The sequence below is a fragment of the Lytechinus pictus genome, chromosome 4, assembly GCF_037042905.1.
Source record: "Lytechinus pictus isolate F3 Inbred chromosome 4, Lp3.0, whole genome shotgun sequence".
Classification (NCBI taxonomy): Eukaryota; Metazoa; Echinodermata; class Echinoidea; order Temnopleuroida; family Toxopneustidae; genus Lytechinus; species Lytechinus pictus.
In genome coordinates, this window is record NC_087248.1 from 12,424,439 (window position 1) to 12,444,150 (window position 19,712).

The following is a 19,712-nucleotide window of genomic DNA, read 5'->3' on the forward strand; positions in this document are numbered from 1 at the left end:
TTTTTAATTCATGATACATGGAAAAGGGACATCATAAATAATGAAATTACACTGCTAATAACAATAATCTTTGATGGATTTTTCTCAAACCTTCACCAATATTTTTATTATTATTTTTACTGCTAATTTTACAATAAACTTTTTGTCAGGATGAACTTCCCCTTTAAAATTGAGAAAATTTGCATGTTTTTAAACCTGCAATACAAAGTATTTTTGTGGCAACTACACTTAAACACTTCAACTAAAAACCATATGATTATTGTGGGTGTGTTTATTTGACTCCCCTCCCTCAACCAACCCTTTCAAGACTGTCACAAGCACTCCTACATTTAAATTTGAACTTTAAAATAATCATAATCAACCTATTTTAACTTTTATTTGAAGACGTTGGCTGTTAAAAGAATGTCTAACATTTACCCAACTACACAATGCAAACAATGCAGGTATATGAGCCAATATTTTATTGTATGTGATATGCTCTTTGTGAAACTAAAACCTGTCTCATATTTCAAAGATCATATTTCATTCTCATGTCATACAGTGAGTACATATTGGATTGTGCACATGTGATCAAGATATATATATGCTGGTATTTACCCCTTTATATAAAAAAATTAGGCGTATTTTGGCTGATATATTTCACAATGTGAAATAGAAATTCAGTTTCTTTTTAATTTGTAAAGAACATTTGCAATATTTACTGGTTAAAAATTTGTAAATTAGTGGCATTACGAAGGAGGGGGGGAGGGCAGGGCTATGATTTGTTTATTCATAGAAGTTAATAAAAAAAGAGAGGAGGGGAAGAAGAAAACTTCAATTGACAACAATGATGTCATTTTAGATTGCCTTCCTTCTATAACAATTGTCTGCAGTATACAAGAAATCCTTGAGCACAGCAGGGATCATATTACAAAATTAAAGAGCTTAATGATTAACTATATATCATACTAAATCAAATCTTCAGCACTGAGTTGGAGAAGGAGGAGGAGGGGGAGGGGAGTGGGTTTTATTCAAGTGTCCATTAATTTGAAGAGGGGGAGGAGCTAATGGAGGAGGAGGGGGAGGGGAGAGTGAGAAGTAGGAGGGTATCAGGCAGGACAGTTGGTTGTATTCAAGTGTTGATTTGTATGACAGATTTTGGAGAGGGGAGGAGCTATTAAAAGCCTATCTTGCATTTGAAATTAAAACGTAAAGAAAACACAAAGTGTACACTGTACATTTATTGAAATAGTAAACACCTCATCTCATTCTCTCATTCTCTCTCTCTGTTTGCTGACAAAGTCAAGTTGATGTGATTATTCTTGCACAGACAGTGATTTCCATCCCAGTTTCATTTCTTAGTCTCAAGTATTTTCGGATCTATAAACAATGTTGGGCTGATGGGCTCACCGTCGCTCACGCCTACGATTAGTCACCGTTTACGTGCATGTCAATAAATTTGTACTAATTAACTGCAAGAAGTAAATTTATGCTCCATATTTATACAAGTTGCAGAGCTCTGTGTACAAGGCTACAATCAGCTGCGGATATTAAAGAAACTCACAATAATATGCTGGTTTGTGTTTGTTGAAATGCAACTTTGATAAACTGCTGGTATAGTGATGCATATACCGGTATAGGACTACATACACAGTGTACATGTAGTTTCCACTTGAGACAAGGTCACTCTAGCTTGTGACAACTGTTGAGCAGCTTGGTACCCTCATACATGTGTCGATGTAATATTTGAGGAGCATTCTATCTCTGATTTTCTTTGACAAATTGCAATAGTCAGTCAGACGCAATGATTGCTGGAGCTTATTATGGCAGTTTAATATTTGTGTCAGATTAAAATGGAAATTAAAAAAGTGACAGTGTGTTTCTGTATTCTCTATGCCTCTGTGGATATATTCATGTCGGAATTAGTGTCAGCAAGCGATACATGTAAGTAAATTCATTGTTTTGTTTTGTGTTGGCCGTGTACAGTCTACTATAATCTAGGAGAAGGCTGCAGCTTTTTTCTAATTTGCCTTGACGAGTCTGATGCAGAATAATGTACGTGAACATCAGCAATACGTGTGATGCGGAAAGGCCACCCCCAAGATACATTACTAAATTACGCTCCAGTCTTGCATTACTTCCTGTTTTCTTTTTTATCTACAAATTGGTGGTGGCAATTTTTGAAATGAAATTGAAAACCTGCAACGAATCCTAGTTGATATAGTCCGGTCTGTTAGCGTCAAAAACACCCTACTTGTGGACACGGTGGACAAAAGCATGATTTTTTCTCCAGACCTTTGTTTATGTATGAGAATTGAAAATGGGGTATGCTCCAAAAAATCTGGCTGCAGGAACAGTGAAAAAATGGATGAAAATGTCAGAATTTATGAGTTTAGATTTGTCTGATATATAGACTAGCGCTAGTGCAAAACTCAATAGCAGTGCATTATTTTGCATTGGTTTAGTTCTTGAATTCAGACCCTTTTTGAACAGATATTCTGTTTGTCCTCACATCTCAATGCACTAAGTATCTGAATGCAGATGCTAAACAAGCCGAAGGGTGGTGGTGGAGGGGGTTGAATGTTGGTGTGTATGTACATATTTTGGTCTTGGGGTAAAGATGTGCAAGACACATTTTTTGCATGTGTTGGAAATTATGTTGCCATGGTAACAGTGTATCATGGCAAAAATAAGGTACAAATCTTGCAGTTAGAACTACTTCCTCTGTTTTCATCCGATTCTCATAAAATTTGGCACACACATTGGTCTTGAGGTGAAGATGTCTGTCTAAGACACATTTTTGTGTGTCTTTCGGAAATTTTGTTGCCATGGTAACAACATATCATTTGGTGAAAATTGGGGGAAAACTTTACAATTCAAACTGCTTCATCAGTTTTCAATCAATTCATATGAAATTCGGCACACACATTGGTATTAAAATAAAGATGTACAAGGCACTTTTTTTGTGTTTCAGAAATTGTGTTGCCATGGTAACAGCATATTATATGGCAAAATTTAGGTAAAAACCTTGCAATTTGAACTACTTCATCAGTTTCAAACCAATTCTCATGAAATATGGCTCACACATTGGCCTTGAGATAAAGATGTGCAAGAACCTTTTTTTTCATTTGTCAGAGAGTGCATTGCCTTGATAACCACAAAGTCATATAGTAAGAAATACAGGGAAAACTTATTAATTGTGGATCAATCTACTTCTCACTTTTCAGCCTGTGCTCAGAAAAGTTTACACAAATATTCATTTTGGGTAAAAATTCATATCCAGTGTTAAAGGGGAATCCAGCCTTTGTCATAAAATGTTGTGTGGAAAAGGAGAAAAATAAGAATGGTGAAAGTTTGAAAGCAATCGACAAGCAAAATAAAGTTATGGCTGCTTTAAAATTAAGATCCCTAAGGCTACTAGTATGTAGATTTCAAATTGGCAATGGGTAAGTAAATTATGACAAGGGGCGAGGCCGCAAGGACAACTTTCCCATTGGCCTTGTACTTTGATTTGTGTTGTTCTCCTTAACTCCATTGGGGCCGTAATATATACCTGTTAGTATAATGTTTTATGTCCTCATGAAAGAAAGACACAATTTGATGTAAAAACTTTTGAAAAAGACATTTTAGTCAATTAATTATTCCCATACATGGAAGAGTGGGCCTTGCCTTACACCATCATGACATCACATATACGGCCAATTTGAAGGCTTCATGGGTATAGTGATTACCAATGTTTACAACTTTTATATATTCACAACTTTCTTATGGTTTGTCCGATGTTTAAACTTTGACCTATTGTCTGATTTTTGCTTTTCCTCTAAAAACAAGTGTTTATTTGGGTTGGATTCCCCTTTAACACCATATAATAGCGCAGGGTATTCATGGTATTAATCACCTTCAATAATATTTATAGGTTCTTTTTTGGGGGCGGATGAGGTCCTTAAAAACTGACAACATAAAAATATAGAAGGTTAAAGGCAATGACCATTAGGAACTTAAACACTCTTAAAGAAAGCACCCCTTCCATTTTTTTTTTGGGGGGGCCTTTAGAAAATTGCCACATAAAGAGTAAAAGGAAATAATTACAACTAGGAACTGAACCCCCCCCCCAAAAAAAAAAAGGGGGGAAGAAAAATCCTTTACACTTCAGCGTATTAATTTAAAGCTTAAAACATTCTGGTTTGATAAAAGATCATTTCCGGTGCCCAATTAATCAACTTTTTATTTATCTCCTTCTACACAGTCTTTGTTCATTTCAGTTCTTACTCAGACTTTCTTACATCACTTTTTGCACTTTTGAGCTTTGCCATACCTTCTTGTTTTGTTTCCTCTCTCCCCTCGTTTTCTCCCTCTCTAATTACATTTTTCTTTGCTATTTTAATTCATTATTATCTAGCAAAAATTATTCCATTTTGAATGCCTACACCTACACTGAAATATAATAACATAACATTTATTGTTTTCTTCATAATCTTTTAAACTCCATTTTGGCTACACTCTGTCCTGAAAAATACTATTAGCTATATTTAATGTCTAGTTTAAAGAAATGAAGAAATGGCTGTCATTATATTATATTTTGGTAAAGGTGCATCAAATTCATAGTTGCAGCATTCAGAATGGAATAACTGTTGCTTGAAAAAAAATGGATTTAGTTGTTTTCCGAAGATCCTCAGTGAAAATTTTAGTCATATCACTGAGTTTTCCCATTCCTGCAGTTACCACCATCTGAAAGGGATATGACTAGAATGTAATTATATGTAGAGAAATAAAAGTCTATAAATAATAATAAAAATAAAAGTTGTGACAGTCAGATCTTGCATCCAACAATTTTGCTACTGAAACATAATATTCATTTTTTGACAATAGGAGATGTACATGTAGGATGTAAAAAAGCAGGGGCTGTCACAGAAATATACTGACAAAATTAAATGAAAGAAAATGAAAGAAAATAGAAGGCAAGAATTTACTGTGCACATTTGTATATTTTTGATATTGTATGTTATTGAGTCATGGATTTGCAAGTGAATTTCTAAAACAAGTGCCTAGATTTTTGTATATAAATATATATTTCTTTAATTAGTTGCATGATTAAAGGTACACTTTATAATATGTCAAAAATATACTTGGGGAGATATAGAGAGAGAGAGAGTAAAAAAGGAGAGAGGAAACATAAGATGGTGTGGTGAAGCTCAAAATCAAGAGTGATGTGATAAAGTTAAAAAGAAAGAGTAGGAATAGAATATGAATAAAAGACTGAGTAGGAGAGTATAAATAAACAATGATTAATTGGCTACTGTAAACAATTTTTTACCAAAGCAGAATGCATTAAACTTCAAATGAATGGTCTGAACTCTGAAGTGCAAAGGACTATTCTTACATTTTAATGGGGAGGGGCATTTTTCTGCACAAAAAGATATCAGCCCCCTATTTTTTTTTTTTGGGGGGGGGGTTCCTAGTTCCTAGTCATAATCCTTTAACTTTTACTTTTATGAGGTCATTTTCTAAAGACCCACCCCCCAAAAAAGGGAGTAATGTCTCGCTTTAAAATGCAATGACCCCTGAGGGAGGGGCATGAAAGGCGTAGACTGGTTGAGCATGGGGAGATAGAACTAAAAGTGGTATGGGGAGGGGTGCACATCTTGGGGAGGTGGAACTAAGGTTTGGAAAATCAGCCGTTGAAAGTAGAAGTACACATTTTGTTTTGCTTGCCAGTGTTGGAACTCCTTTGCCACAGCGGAAGGTTTCACATTCACCCAGTGTACCCCCAGCCTATGCCCTTAGAGCGGATGCTTATTTTAAGAGTGTTTATGTTCCTAATGGCCACCGCCTTTAACCTTCTTTATTTCTATGTCAGATTTTAAGGACCAATCCCGCTCCTCCACCCAAAACCTAGAAATATTACTGAAGGTGATTAATACCCCCACACTCTGGCATGAACATTTTAATGCAGTTTAAAATTTCATATGAATCTTTACCCAAAGATGAATATTTCTTCCAACTTTTATGAGCACTGACTAAAAACAGGGGAAGTAGATTGATCCACAATTAATAAGTTTTCCCCATATTTCTGACTATATGATTTTGTGGTTACCAAGGCAATGCACTCTCTGACAAATGAAAAAAAAAGGTTCTTGCACATCTTTATCTCAAGGCCAATGTGTGAGCCATATTTCATGAGAATTGGTTTGAAACTGATGAAGTAGTTCAAATTGCAAGGTTTTTACCTAAATTTTGCCATATAATATGCTGTTACCATGGCAACACAATTTCTGAAACACAAAAAAGGTGCCTTGTACATCTTTATTTTAATACCAATGTGTGTGCCGAATTTCATGTGAATTGATTGAAAACTGATGAAGCAGTTTGAATTGTAAGGTTTTTCCCCCATTTTCACCAAATGATATGTTGTTACCATGGCAACAAAATTTCCGAAAGACACACAAAAATGTGTCTTAGACAGACATCTTCACCTCAAGACCAATGTGTGTGCCAAATTTTATGAGAATCGGATGAAAACAGAGGAAGTAGTTCTAACTGCAAGATTTGTACCTTATTTTTGCCATAATACACTGTTACCATGGTAACACAATTTCCAACACATGCGAAAAATGTGTCTTGCACATCTTTACCCCAAGACCAAAATATGTACATACACACCAACATTCAACCCCCTCCACCACCACCCTTCGGCTTGTTTAGAATCTGCATTTAGATATTTAGTGCATTGAGATGTGAGGACAAACAGAATATCTGTTCAAAAAGGGTCTGAATTCAAGAACTAAACCAATGCAAAATAATGCACTGCTATTGAGTTTTGCACTAGCTCTAGTCTATATATCAGACAAATCTAAACTCATAAATTCTGACATTTTCATCCATTTTTTCACTGTTCCTGCAGCCAGATTTTTTGGAGCATACCCCATTTTTAATTCTCATACATAATCAAAGGTCTGGAGAAAAAATCATGCTTTTGTCCACCGTGTCCACATAATTCCGCTAACAGACCAGACTAATACAAAGAAAACAAGAACTAATGCAAGAACAGAGTGTACATGTATAGGCGATGAATGTATTAAAAATACTGTACACTTTATTCAGTGAACATAAATACAGGCCTACATTATGCCTACACACAGTAGGCATATACATGGACCTCCTAGGTCCATGGCATATACAATATAGAACTATCATTACAGCAGAGAGACACCTGAGAGGAGTACAGTGTATAAAGGTCTGATGAATGTAGACTACAGGTGGTGCACAGGTGGAAGAAGATGATGATGTATCTTTCCGTTGATGTCTTGATGTGTCATCATATTACTGTCATCATGCCTCCCTAAAAACCATTTAAGAAATATTCTTGGCAAGTTAAAAACTTCCCTGCCCTGCTGTGTGGGTGACTGGCTCTCTTCAAGGTCAGCATACATGTATCTCAAGCCTAGTTGCATACAAAATCATCTTCTTTTTAATGTGTTTGAGTCTGCCTCCTTCGTACAGTACAAATAGATGATCGTTGACCGAACAATAGAATACAAAAACCTCTTTAGTATGAATTAACAACAACAGAAAAATGTTTGAAATGTCACAGAGTCCCTTGAATAAAGTCGATAAAGGATTTATTGGAATAAAACATGGCATGAAATATAAAAGCATTCCATTTATTTCATTTGAAGAGAGAAAAATTGAATTAAATCAAGAAAAAAACATAATGAAAATTGTGCCCCTGAGCATCTTTAAATTTTACATCATGAACTCATCCTGAAAAAGACAAAGTTTGGTGGAAGTTTCAAATAGATAGTATGGAGAGGAATTATTCCCATGCTTTTATTCAATAGTGCATCCCTTTATACATGTATGTCAGGTCATATATAACTACACTGTAATTGATTCACTTTTTGCTGTATAACAAATGGAAGCAATTTAATGTTTATTGGCTGGTTTTATGCAGTAACATAGTAAATCACCACACTGAATATTATCACAAATTTTTCATGTTCTAATAATCATGGACAAATCAACATTGTTTGCAGTCTTTTGTATAAAAGTGGATGACTCATTTGAATTTATTTGCTTTATTTTAAGACCTGTGTATTACAATTTTCTGCATACTTCCTTATTTAAACAAGATTTGTAACAGCCCAAAACCTTTCCAGATGCTTGTCAGACTGCCAAATGCTAAAAAGTGCCATCTAAAGAGCTTTGGAAAATCTCCATTCATAATACCTGTATTTTTTTTTGCCAGGCTACCAAAAGTCCATTTATTTGAATAAATGAACATCCCTATCGAAAGAAACTGGAATATTAACGTGGTGCCTCAGTTTATTTCAAACTATATTTGTGACATCTTTAGACACAGCTGTTTTTAGAGATGTAGATATATTTCTAGCATCCAAATTAGGGGAATCTGATTTAAAAAAAAAGAGTTTGGCTCTTGCGTTCATGAATTATGAGTAGAGAGATAGTAAAAGAAGAGAGAGAGAGAAAAAAGAGATTATTGACAAAGATTTTGCACTATTACATGTATGTGATTTGGGATAAGGCAAGATTAGCAGGATTAGAAAGGGATCAGTATTGATCCTGCTTGCATTATTGTAATATCCTTGTCCAGAGCTTCTCTCTGTGTATTTAGTGCTTTCACTAAGTTCAACTTCATAATTTTACAATTCATTATTATTGTGACTGTGTCCTATAGCTGAGCTACATGTACATGTATTACACCCAGCACTCTTGTTTTTTTTTACTGAATGTCAAACTTCAAAGTGAGATTTATCATGGTTTTGAGTTCAAGGTAAACTTGTGCATGTTTTTCTCATTTTGGCAATACATAAAATATTTGTGTAATTCTACTGGAACTTTACTGTAATTCATGTATTTAATTGTTTCTATCGAAGCACATTTCTAGTATTTATTATTACCCCAAATTAAAATGATCGGGAAAACATTTGTGTACTATAAAGAGAGTTTATTACCCTGGTCATCGGATCTATCCTGGCCTGCATGTACACAATGTACATGTACTTTCTCCACTCCCTGGGGAGCGTTCCAACAAGAGTTCAAGACTCCGTTGCTAGGAATACTGTATATTGGCTATCACATCCTTATGAAATGAAATACTTTGCAGGCCTACCCAGCAATGACTTTGTAAATGTAAAAGCTAGATGAATTATTAGCTTTCGGGTGTGACTGTTCTGGTTGATATTTTGAAAACAAAGGAGAGGAGTATCTATCATTTAGGGATACATGTATACCTACATACTCCTTGAACCAGCGTACATGTATCAACAGTCTAATTTTGAAAGGAATTCTGAATTATGAATGCTCATTTACAAGCTTATTGGTAAACTACACCTTGCCTGAGATCTTCCAGATAAAACAACAAACTATAGATGCATATTATATGTGTATGTGAAGTTCCAACTTGCAAAATAGAAAGCTAGTGAAAAGGTGTTCAGAAGAGGAATCGGCAATAAAACTGAATAGGAAGGATTTTTTTGAAAATCTACCCCATTATCAATTCAAATCTAAATTCATTAAATGCAGGAAGGGTGTGACTGCCATCAATAACGGGGTGAAGAGCCTGCCGAAGGTTGGCCTAGGACCTCTCATCGCTGGTCAACCCAATGGACACCGTGCTCTACCGGACTCCATGAGTATGGATGAGAACGAGCTACTGTCGGAGCCCAAGTACCGGGCCTACGTCACTGCGGTAGAGAAAGCCCTCAAGGCCTTCGAGTATTCAAGCGAATGGGCCGATCTTATCTCGGCGTTGGGCAAGTTGAACAAGGTATTGATATTTATTTTGGACCATTGCAAACTGATAAAAATAATGTTGTTGGATTTTAAACAGATAATGTGCTTTGACAATACTGAGTGACTGAGTGTGGGTGTCTCCCTTATCTTTTGGACTTTTTATGAAATAAGAAGTCTTTCAAATTAAACCCTTGAAAGGGGATATACTCCATGTATCTTATACAGTGCATGGCAGAAAAATGTATAATAATCTATTTATGAAATCCATTGTCAGAGACTGGCATCTTTTGCTACATGTACGTATATTTCACATTGTTCATAAATATTGAGAGTCCACTCTTTATATTTTAAATATTGTAGATCATATCCGTACATGTTCAGTCCGGGGGGGGGGGGGGGTGTTCACAAAGAAAGAATAACTGAATATTGCAAGCTACTGTATGTTGATTGTGTAATATAAACTGTTTCTCAACTTGGTATTACATGTTAATGGAAATAAGCCAGGTGCACAGTACTAAACAATGTCATCTCACATCTTTTTGACACCTTGTACATGTTTGTACACATCAATCATAGAAAAACAAATTACAAAATGGAGCTGTTTTGTCAAGTTTCATTTTCACTTTGAATTGCTTTCTAAAGTGAGAGTATAAATTAATAAGCTAATTACCGTACAAGTGTCACATGACAATTGGGACTAATCGTTGCAGATTCGAAGTTATCTTTAAATTGAAAGTATTTGATACTATTTCAAGGTGTATATTTAATTCTACAAATTTTTAGTTTCATAAAGACTCCTTTTCCAAGAATATGATATTTAAGATTAATGCAAAAGGTTAATTGTATTGAATTGCAATGTACATGTAATGTATACAGAGAATAACTGTTCAAATCATTATTCATATCTACCCACTATAACATGTACATGTATGGCTCCATGTTTATAAATTTGTAATTACAGAATACTCATTAAAAATATGAGAGAGACTTTATTGCAGTCACATGGGTTAGATTCAAAATGTAATCTTTTCAATTCTTGTACTTTTAATTATTTCACATGAAAAGTACCATGATAACTGCCCCTATCACATCATGTATTGTCATCTAAAACATCAATTGAAATAAAAAAAAGTTTTGAATATGAATGATTATATTGTTTTCAAATATTATTCTGTATCAATATAGGTCTTGCAAACCAACTCTCGATACCGGATCATACCGAAGCGTCTGTTGATCGGCAAACGCTTGGCTCAGTGTACACACCCTGCCCTCCCTAGCGGTGTTCATCTCAAGGCATTAGAAACGTATGATCTTATCTTCAGATTCATCGGACCAAAGCTGCTATGTCAGGTAAATTTTGAAAGGAATTATTCTATAATACTAAATAGGTTCATTATTGCGGAATGAAATAATCGCTAGAGGGTATTCATTTGTCTCGCAATCTACTGGTCAATTACTGGTCAACAAGGAAATTCGTGATCACTCTCGCAAAAAGTGTTCACTAGCTTTCTAGGAAATTTGTGATCACTCTATATTGTACAATGCCTAATAGCTTGGTGTACGCGAGCAAATGGGAGGCTGAATGTCAAATATTCGTACGTACCATCCAAAATGTACAGTTGCACGGCTTTAGGAGGTGAAGTCACAATACGATTTAATTCTTTGCGCTCAGTAAAAACCGGGTGAAATACGCACATAGCTTGCTGGCTACATGTGCAATGCTGCCCGAGGTCATGTGCGCTTGTGCGATTTGCTTTTTGCTTTCAATATTTTTGCTCCCTTTTCATAGATTACTGCAGGGAAAAGTATTTTTTTCCCCCCGATTTTCGCTAAACTCAGAGGCGTTGTACTACACATAGAGCGAATATTCTTATTCGTGCAATATTGCGAGATTTCGCATTCGGTGAAAGAAAGAAACACTCTATTCAACTCAGCTAATGCCTCGTTGAGTAGAGCATGTTTCTTTCACCTCATGCGAAATCTCGCACCATCGCACTCATGCCTATTCACTATTTGTATAAAGTGATGTCAATTGCTAAGAATAAAATAATGTGAACTTTCATATTATTTCCTATTTTCCTTGATATTTAGGGTATTAAAAAGTATGGAAGAAAAGTGGTGGGATAGCTCTTCAAATTAAAGCTAAATAAAAGTAGTTGCAGTAAAACACTGATTTCATGAGAAAGTCTAGGTAAAACCAAGGTTAAGTATTCCTATATCATCTTGGATCTAGATCTGGTACAGTTACATAAACTGAACTTTGTGAAATCATAAAATCTAAGCTGAAAAACGATCACACTGAAGATCACCAACACAGATAGGCACATGTGGGACAGTGTATATTATTATTGCTGGAATAAAGACCCGACAGAAGAGCCCTAATCCGCGCTTATTTTGCTTATTTCTCAGCAATTACACAATTTCTTCCAGAATCCTTTGGCACATATTTTTTATATTGGATTCTGTAAAAAGTCATTTTGAGATCGTTAAGTAACTACAACTTGGATTTATCTTTAAAATAAGAAATTACAGTATACATGTACCTTTGTGGTTCTACTCGTTTTGATTTGTGGTTTTGGTATCATATAATTGACAGATACATATTACAGTACCATGCTGCTTTTTATATTTACATACACTTTGACAACAAATATATTGAAAGAGTGAGGGATTGTACATTGCACATTTCAAAGAGCAAGTTAATTGCAATGCCTCATTTCAGGTGCTTATGAATTTCAAATGCTACATGTATGTTTCAATAGTTCTTATAATTATCATTATATTATTATTGTGGGAATATGACAGTTTATACCATCTGGTAGAATTCAACAGCTGGTTCAATATTTTTGTTTGCACTTATTTGTTACAAGGTGTTTTTATTCACTTTTGTTTGAATTCAAATGTTACATGTTCAGTCATTGGTTAAATTTCAATAATGTACAAAATACATCAAGAACATGAACCATCTTCAATACTAAAAATATGTGGTTCATTCTCTTGAATTTACCATGTCGGAATTCATAGATTTAGAATTTCTGAGGTAGATTTTGATATTACCAAGGCTTCATACTGAAATGAGATATAATTCATGACAGAAATGAATGCACATTTTTTGGTACATTTTATGCAATACACAGTGATGCTAAAAAGTTTTAATAGTGAACTCCATCAGAAAAAGCACTCCTTCATGCCAAGGGTTGAATGTACGCACAAACTTTACAATGCCCGGCGAGCCCAGAGCAACAAAATTTATGAATGTTTATATTATCACCTGACTTCACAATTAAATATCTATTAATAAGATGGCAGAACTTGAACCCTTTTGTAAATATTTTCATTTCCTGATGAGGTTCACTACATTTTTAGCACCATTGTATTTCCTTATTAAGATTTTTTGAATTACAGAAATAAAGATGTAACAAATGGTTTAAGAGATTGGAGATTGCCAGTCATACAGCACAGTCAGAAAATCTTTAAATTGATACAAACCTCCAATAAAGATGACAAATTATGGTGTAAAACATTTTAAAAACATTCTGAAACTTGTAACAGGTTTTATAAATTCATTCATTCCTCTTCTTTCAGGATATGTTTATCTACAGCGCAGGCCTATTCCCTCTCCTGGGCAATGCCTCTATGTCGGTCAAGCCAGTTCTCCTCAATATATACGAGGAGCATTATCTGCCGTTAGGAGAGCACCTGAAGCCCGCCCTAACTGGTCTTCTTCAGGGCATCCTTCCAGGTTTAGAGGAAGGTTCGGATTTCTTTGACAGGTATTGTATTGATCCTACATGTAGGCCCTGTTGCAGTAGTCTGCAAGCGCAGACTCATGTTTGACACTTTAACAAATTACACCATGTCTAGAGTGAAGACTAGATGCCAAACTCTCTGTCAGGCAGCTGGGAATAATTTTCCTGGTATTGCATCGCAATTTGCTCCACAGTTTTGAAAGACTGCTGTGCTTAAGGACGTTCCACAGTTATATTTGTGCGCATTATGATCTGCGCATAGTTTACACTCTGCGCGCTGACGTCACAATGGATGAACAGGTATTAATTAGCTGCGGGTATGAGCTGATTTTTCTCATCTTCTGCACTTTAACTGCAGATCCGATGCGTTATTTCATGAAGCTAAAAAATTGAATTATTCCATGGACCATTCAAAAAAATATTCTCTACAATTTCAAAATACTTTACTCTGCAGTGCTGCCAAGAATCACGAATATTAGCCCGAGTTTGAATAAATGGTAGAGTGGTTTTGATTTTTTCTTCACATAGATACTAAGCATTCGGCCCATTTTTGGTGTTTTAAAAAGCACATTTGCTCTAATAAAAATGCTGATAGTTTAAAAACAAGCACATGAACCCCTATTTTTTAATGTTTGTACCTCTTAGGTATACCTTCCTCTACAACTCTGCAAATTTTGGTGAAAATGACATGGATTTTGAATAAAGTGCAGCATTTATTGTCCGTTTGTAGTTTGTTACTGAAATTTTACATTTTTCAGATTGGGATTTTGTTATCTTTTACGCCATTTTTAAGAACTGACAGTGCTGTTAAACTTAAAATTGCAAACAGATAGCACTATTAATAGATTATCCATTCTAACGATACAATTATTAACTCTCTTGCGAAATTTGATGACTTTTTCATGTATTTTGAATGAGTAATGGAGGTTTAAACTCATTGTAGTAATCTTGGGCGGTCTAAAAATGCCAAATTCTTTTGAATGCGCAATTCTTAAGAACATCAATTTGGGTGAACTTTGAAGCTCTGTAGCAAAAAATCAAGCACATGGACCTATGTTAATTTTTGCATATTTCGAATATTAAGGTTCTAAAGTATCTATGTGCAAAGTTTGGTGAAAATGACATGGATTTCACTTTAACTGTGGAACGTCCTTAAAGTCTTTTGTATAGCATATTTTTACATAGGACTGTACATTGCTTAGTTGGGAGCTTTTCTCTTATGACCAAAAATGCTATTCAAATTCGTATTAAAGCAAAATTATTCCATGGGCAGCCACAGTACATACATACATGTATAGTGAGTGTAGTCTTGGTACTTCAGACTCTGCATTATGTGCTATGTGAATTGCAAAAACCAAGGGTCTGTGCCTGCAGACTACTGTTGTAGATTTTCTGTTTTCTGTAATGTACATATTACCATGGAATGGTTAATGGTTAATCAGAATCGCTAGCATTCTGTGCTCCGATTTAATTCAAACTTTGGTCTAAAGTTGTGGTTTTACTATGGATAGCCAATTTGACAGGTATCTTTAATAAACAGGACAAGTTTGATTTGTCAGGTCATTTGACACTCGAATCATCCATAACTGACTTGGAATACATGTACATGTAGGTACTGAAATGGTTCTATTCATTATTTATACATGATAAAAGAGCCAAGTAAAGAAACATTTACATGTAAATGCAATTTTGACATTCTTTTCTTCCCATAACTCTATCACAGAGATAGACTTCAGAATATGGGCATGTGGGAGTTTACTACTGGATGGCAAAATTACCATCAAGATTGTTATGCAACAGGGTCATTGATTAGAGAGTATCCAAATTGAGCAAATCAATCTCAGCACACTAGAAACAGATTTCGTGAAGCTTATTAATTGCAAAAAAAAAGTACACTAGAAACAGATTTCATAAAACTTATTTTGCACCTAATTGTACACTATAACAAACTTCATAAAACTTTTTAATTGCTAATGAATCTACACTAGAAACTGATTTCATTAAAGCTTTGATTGCAAATAAATGTACAATAGAAACAGAGTTCATTAAACTTTATTAATTGCTAATTAATGCAAGAAATTCTTAGAAAGATTTTCTGTGGTCCAATTGAATATCGACCAATTTCATGAATTATAGCATGCAACACAGTGTCTACTTATTGTCAATTTATGTTTGGCGCTATGCTCATGTAAACATTGACCGAACACCAGTACCAAAAGGTCAGTACTGAATTTGAAATTGAACACCAGCACCAGAAGGTCAATAATGAACTTGATATTTAACACCAGCACCATAACACCAGCACCAAAACACCAGCACCAAGAGGTCAATACTGAACTTGAAATCACCCATTCTTTCTTTTGCTTATCTAGGACCAACACCTTACTGGAGCAGCTATGTGCTGGTATGGTGAAATCAAATTTCTACGGTGCTTTGTGGGAGTGTGTACTGTCCAGTCCAGTGGTCAGACTTCCAGCCATCTCCTTCATCTTATCTCAGGTGGACAGGAAACTGCCCATCAGTGAACAGAAGTACTTCCTGGGCAACAATAAATGCATTATGGTCAGTACCAACGTCCGTCTTTATTGTAATCTTTGAATGATCCTTCTTGGAAGAGGACTCGGTTGAAGTAAAGTGCTCAGTCATTCCTCCTCATGGCAACTTGTTCTAAACATTTTTTAAGTGTGCACGTGCGTGTGATGACAGGTCATGACCATGTGACCTTTGACCTGTAGAAGCATATATGTGTAGGTAGTTGCCACTGTGTTGTGAGGAGAATGTATTGGGTCAGAAGAGATGGAGGAGTATGGTCCTACATGTACATGTATCACAGTGCAAGTAAAGCAACCAACCACTTTGAGTGTGCAAGTATTTTGAGGCAGAACAGGAGACGCCTTGAAAAAGTATGAATGTATACATCTCTGCACATAATATTTTTGTTTTTCAAAGGGGATGGGGGAAGGCAAAATAATATTAAGCTCCTTCAAAAAATTGTTCAAAAGCACATGTGCAATGGTATTGGAGAAAAGTGACATCTGAGTATGAAGGTATTTTGGAAAATTTGATATTGGTACATGCTTGAGTGAACTGCCCCCGCTATGTAAGGCAGGCATTTGGAGTATACACCATGCACTTTCTAGTGGGATCTCTATTACATTGAATGACAGATACGTGCTTAAAGAAATCAGAAAAAAAAAATCAGTGATACCTGACGTATAAATTTTAATTGAAACAAATGCATTATTCATTGCAGGTAAAAGCTGTATGTGCAGCAATCAACGATGCAGTGGTGCTCGTACAACGAAGTGTGCTAGACCTCATCATGATCTGCTTCCCCATCCATAACTCTGGCTTGCAATCTGATGAACTCGCCGAGCTACTCACCGCATCTCTCAGCGTCCTTCTCCGCCGGGACATGTCCTTGAATAGAAGACTCTTCTCCTGGTTGCTGGGTATCGAGAACGGTAAGAAGCTGCCAACCTTGCCTCCCGCTCCTCCTGTGGGCATGGACAATTCTGCGATGATGCACCGCAGGACAAACAGTGTGCTTACAAATGATAGTATGGTTAGCAACGAGGATGAAGTGTCGGAGTACTTTGAGATGCACTCTAAGCAGTTGTTGATCCAGGGCTTGCGGAAGTGGCTCCACGACCCTCCCCAGGATCCCTACAACATGGACAGCAAACAACGCTTCTTCAAACCTTACCGTATCTTGATCAGTCTTCTGGATAAACCAGAGATCAGCACTCCCATCATTGATGAGATTCTCCTTGAGGTATTCCTGGCAGTGTTCACCCACTGTACCAAGAGGAAGGCACCATCAAAACCAGATAATTCTGTTCCCTTGGCTTCCAATGAAGAAGCAGACTTTGCCAACTGGGAAATGCTTCAAGGATCGGAGAAGCCCATCGAGCTGATCAAGACTGCTAATTTGCTCTTTAACTCATTTGAACCTTACTTCATCTGGGAATACATTGCCCAGAAGTTTGAGTTGTGCTGTCAGCATAGTGTGCTTCGAGGTACTGCACAGAGCTTTGTCTCAACCAGCTCTACTAGTACTAACTTTACTTGTACCAAACTTTGCGTCCTTGTCAGTTTTCTCCTGGACATTGTGGCCTTAGTGAGTTCCTTTCCATATCTTATTAATACATTCATTGACTACATGTAGATCTAAGAAAAATGATTAAGAAATAAATATGCATGAACTGTTACAGATATATTTTATCTTCTTTGCAAAAATTTAGATCAATCAAGGCATTTTTTACCCAGTTACCACATCCATAAAAATTAATTATATTTATTTTGTAATGCTCTTTTAATTTGATTGCAGTAAAAATCACCAGAGTTAACCCAAGTAGTGTTTGGAATACATTTCTCAAAGGCTTGGCTTGCCTGACCTAATTTCAACAAATGTTCTTCCTTTGATCTTGATAAGATGTTGCATGGACTCAATAATGTTATTCTGTGATTATCACAATTTTCAACCATACTTGACATTTCTATTGACTGCTTGTATGTATTGTAAAGATTAATTTTAGACCTGCTTGTTTCAGCCCTTTTAACTGTTATTTCCACAACCTCTTTATTAATACAGGAAACGTACCCTGAAACCCCAACAGAATATCTTCCACAGCTCCTGTGCAAGATAATTATGACTCTGACCAACTACTGTGGCTACCTGGACCTGAGTGACATCCACCATGCCCTTGGACTGTGCCTCAAACTGCTGACCAAAGTCCAGCCATCCATGGTGACCAGTCCTGAGCCCAAGACCGGGCTGATACCGCATGCTGACCCAGAACAGCTTCCTCAAGCACTCCTGAAGCAGTTGGAGGGGATAGAGAATGGATATGATGTCATAGAAGATGAACGTAGTGAAGGCAGACAAGGTGGTGCTTCTGCCCATAGAAGAGAAGGTGATCAGTCTGAAAGAAAAGGGATGGGTGTAGAAGAACCAAAGCTGGGTAAGGAAGGGGAAAAGCAGGACCAAGACCAGGAGGATGAAGATGATGAGAGTAGTAAGCTTATTGATGCAAAAGATAAGGATAGTGATGATGATGACTTAGGGACAGTGCAATCGCTTGACCGCCTTTCCTCGCAGCCTCAAAAGTTCAGCGAGAACAACCCTCCTCCAACCCGTCTGCGCCGTCCCACGAGCCTTAGCAGCAGACAGGACTCCCTCTTGGAGGAGCCTTTGGACACTCCAGAACAAGCCAAGGTGAAGGACTGGAAACCGCCTAATCCGAGCATATCTTCCCTGGGGAACAGCGAGAGTGAGAAGGATGGACCTCCCATGTTTTTGATGCAGGCCTGCGTCCAGTGTTTCCAGACTTTTTTTGCAAAACTAATCACCAAGAAGATCTTGCCAAACGCGGACATCGTGAAGTCGTGCATGACCAAGCTTCAGGTTGGTGATGTTGCTCCGCCTGACAAGGAACCCTCTGAGAATGGGGAAGAAGAGAGTGGTGATGCTTTAGAAAAAGACGGTGATGAGACAGAGGTTGGTAAAAAGAAGAAGAGGAAATCATGGGAGGATTTGCCTTGGAAACCAAAGAGTGACAAGCTTGAAGATGTCAGGACAAGAACAGACTCTGCATTGACAAGTGATGAGGCTGCCAGGCAGTATTTAGGTGAGCAAATTTAGTGTTTTTCAGTGTACTTAATAAATTTATGTCTATTGGCCCTTGGAATGTTGATATAATTTTCACATTCTAAAAGTTGTAAACCCAGAATTTCTTTGTTTGTCCTTCTGTGTGTGATTTTGTTATAGGATGATAGCATGGGATCATTTTATGATTAGAATACTGCCACACGAAAAAAAATCTGTTCTTTTTATTTACTTGACACTTTAATATATTTCTTGATTTATATTTCTTTTGATATTACATGTATGCTAATAAATATCTTATGATTTTTTGTGAAATGGTAAATATTGATATTTTTTCCTTTCTCTTAGTCAAAATGATATCTTTCATATCTTTTTTCTTGTGTAGTTGATGTGACTATCAGTTGTACGTCATCCAAGGTGCTATGTCGGGCATTCAGTACAGCTTGTAATCTACTGGTTGAGTTTGCTTGCTTCCCAATGTACTGCAATGAGACCATCTCAGCATCGTTACTCAAGGCACCAAGAATGAAAGGTGAGATCTTACAACCCTTTACTGCAGGGCAATTCAATTTATAATAGTGCTGCAAGTCAGGCGCCATGTTCGGGTTCGGTTCGGTTCGGCA

General features: G+C 36.4%; 1 protein-coding gene across 1 annotated transcript in view; it reads left to right on the top strand.

Annotated features, from left to right (window-relative positions):
* The first annotated feature begins 1,345 nt into the window (after nucleotides 1-1,345).
* Nucleotides 1,346-19,712, top strand: part of LOC129259533 (protein dopey-1-like) — a 44,333-nt gene continuing 25,966 nt past the window's right edge. Inside the window, exons 1-8 of the mRNA XM_064098400.1 lie at nucleotides 1,346-1,923; nucleotides 9,523-9,766; nucleotides 10,918-11,082; nucleotides 13,318-13,505; nucleotides 15,854-16,043; nucleotides 16,735-17,601; nucleotides 18,076-19,111; nucleotides 19,475-19,621. Coding sequence (XP_063954470.1) covers nucleotides 1,922-1,923; nucleotides 9,523-9,766; nucleotides 10,918-11,082; nucleotides 13,318-13,505; nucleotides 15,854-16,043; nucleotides 16,735-17,601; nucleotides 18,076-19,111; nucleotides 19,475-19,621 — 2,839 coding nt within the window. The 5' untranslated portion in view covers nucleotides 1,346-1,921. The remainder of the gene's footprint in view (nucleotides 1,924-9,522; nucleotides 9,767-10,917; nucleotides 11,083-13,317; nucleotides 13,506-15,853; nucleotides 16,044-16,734; nucleotides 17,602-18,075; nucleotides 19,112-19,474; nucleotides 19,622-19,712) is intronic.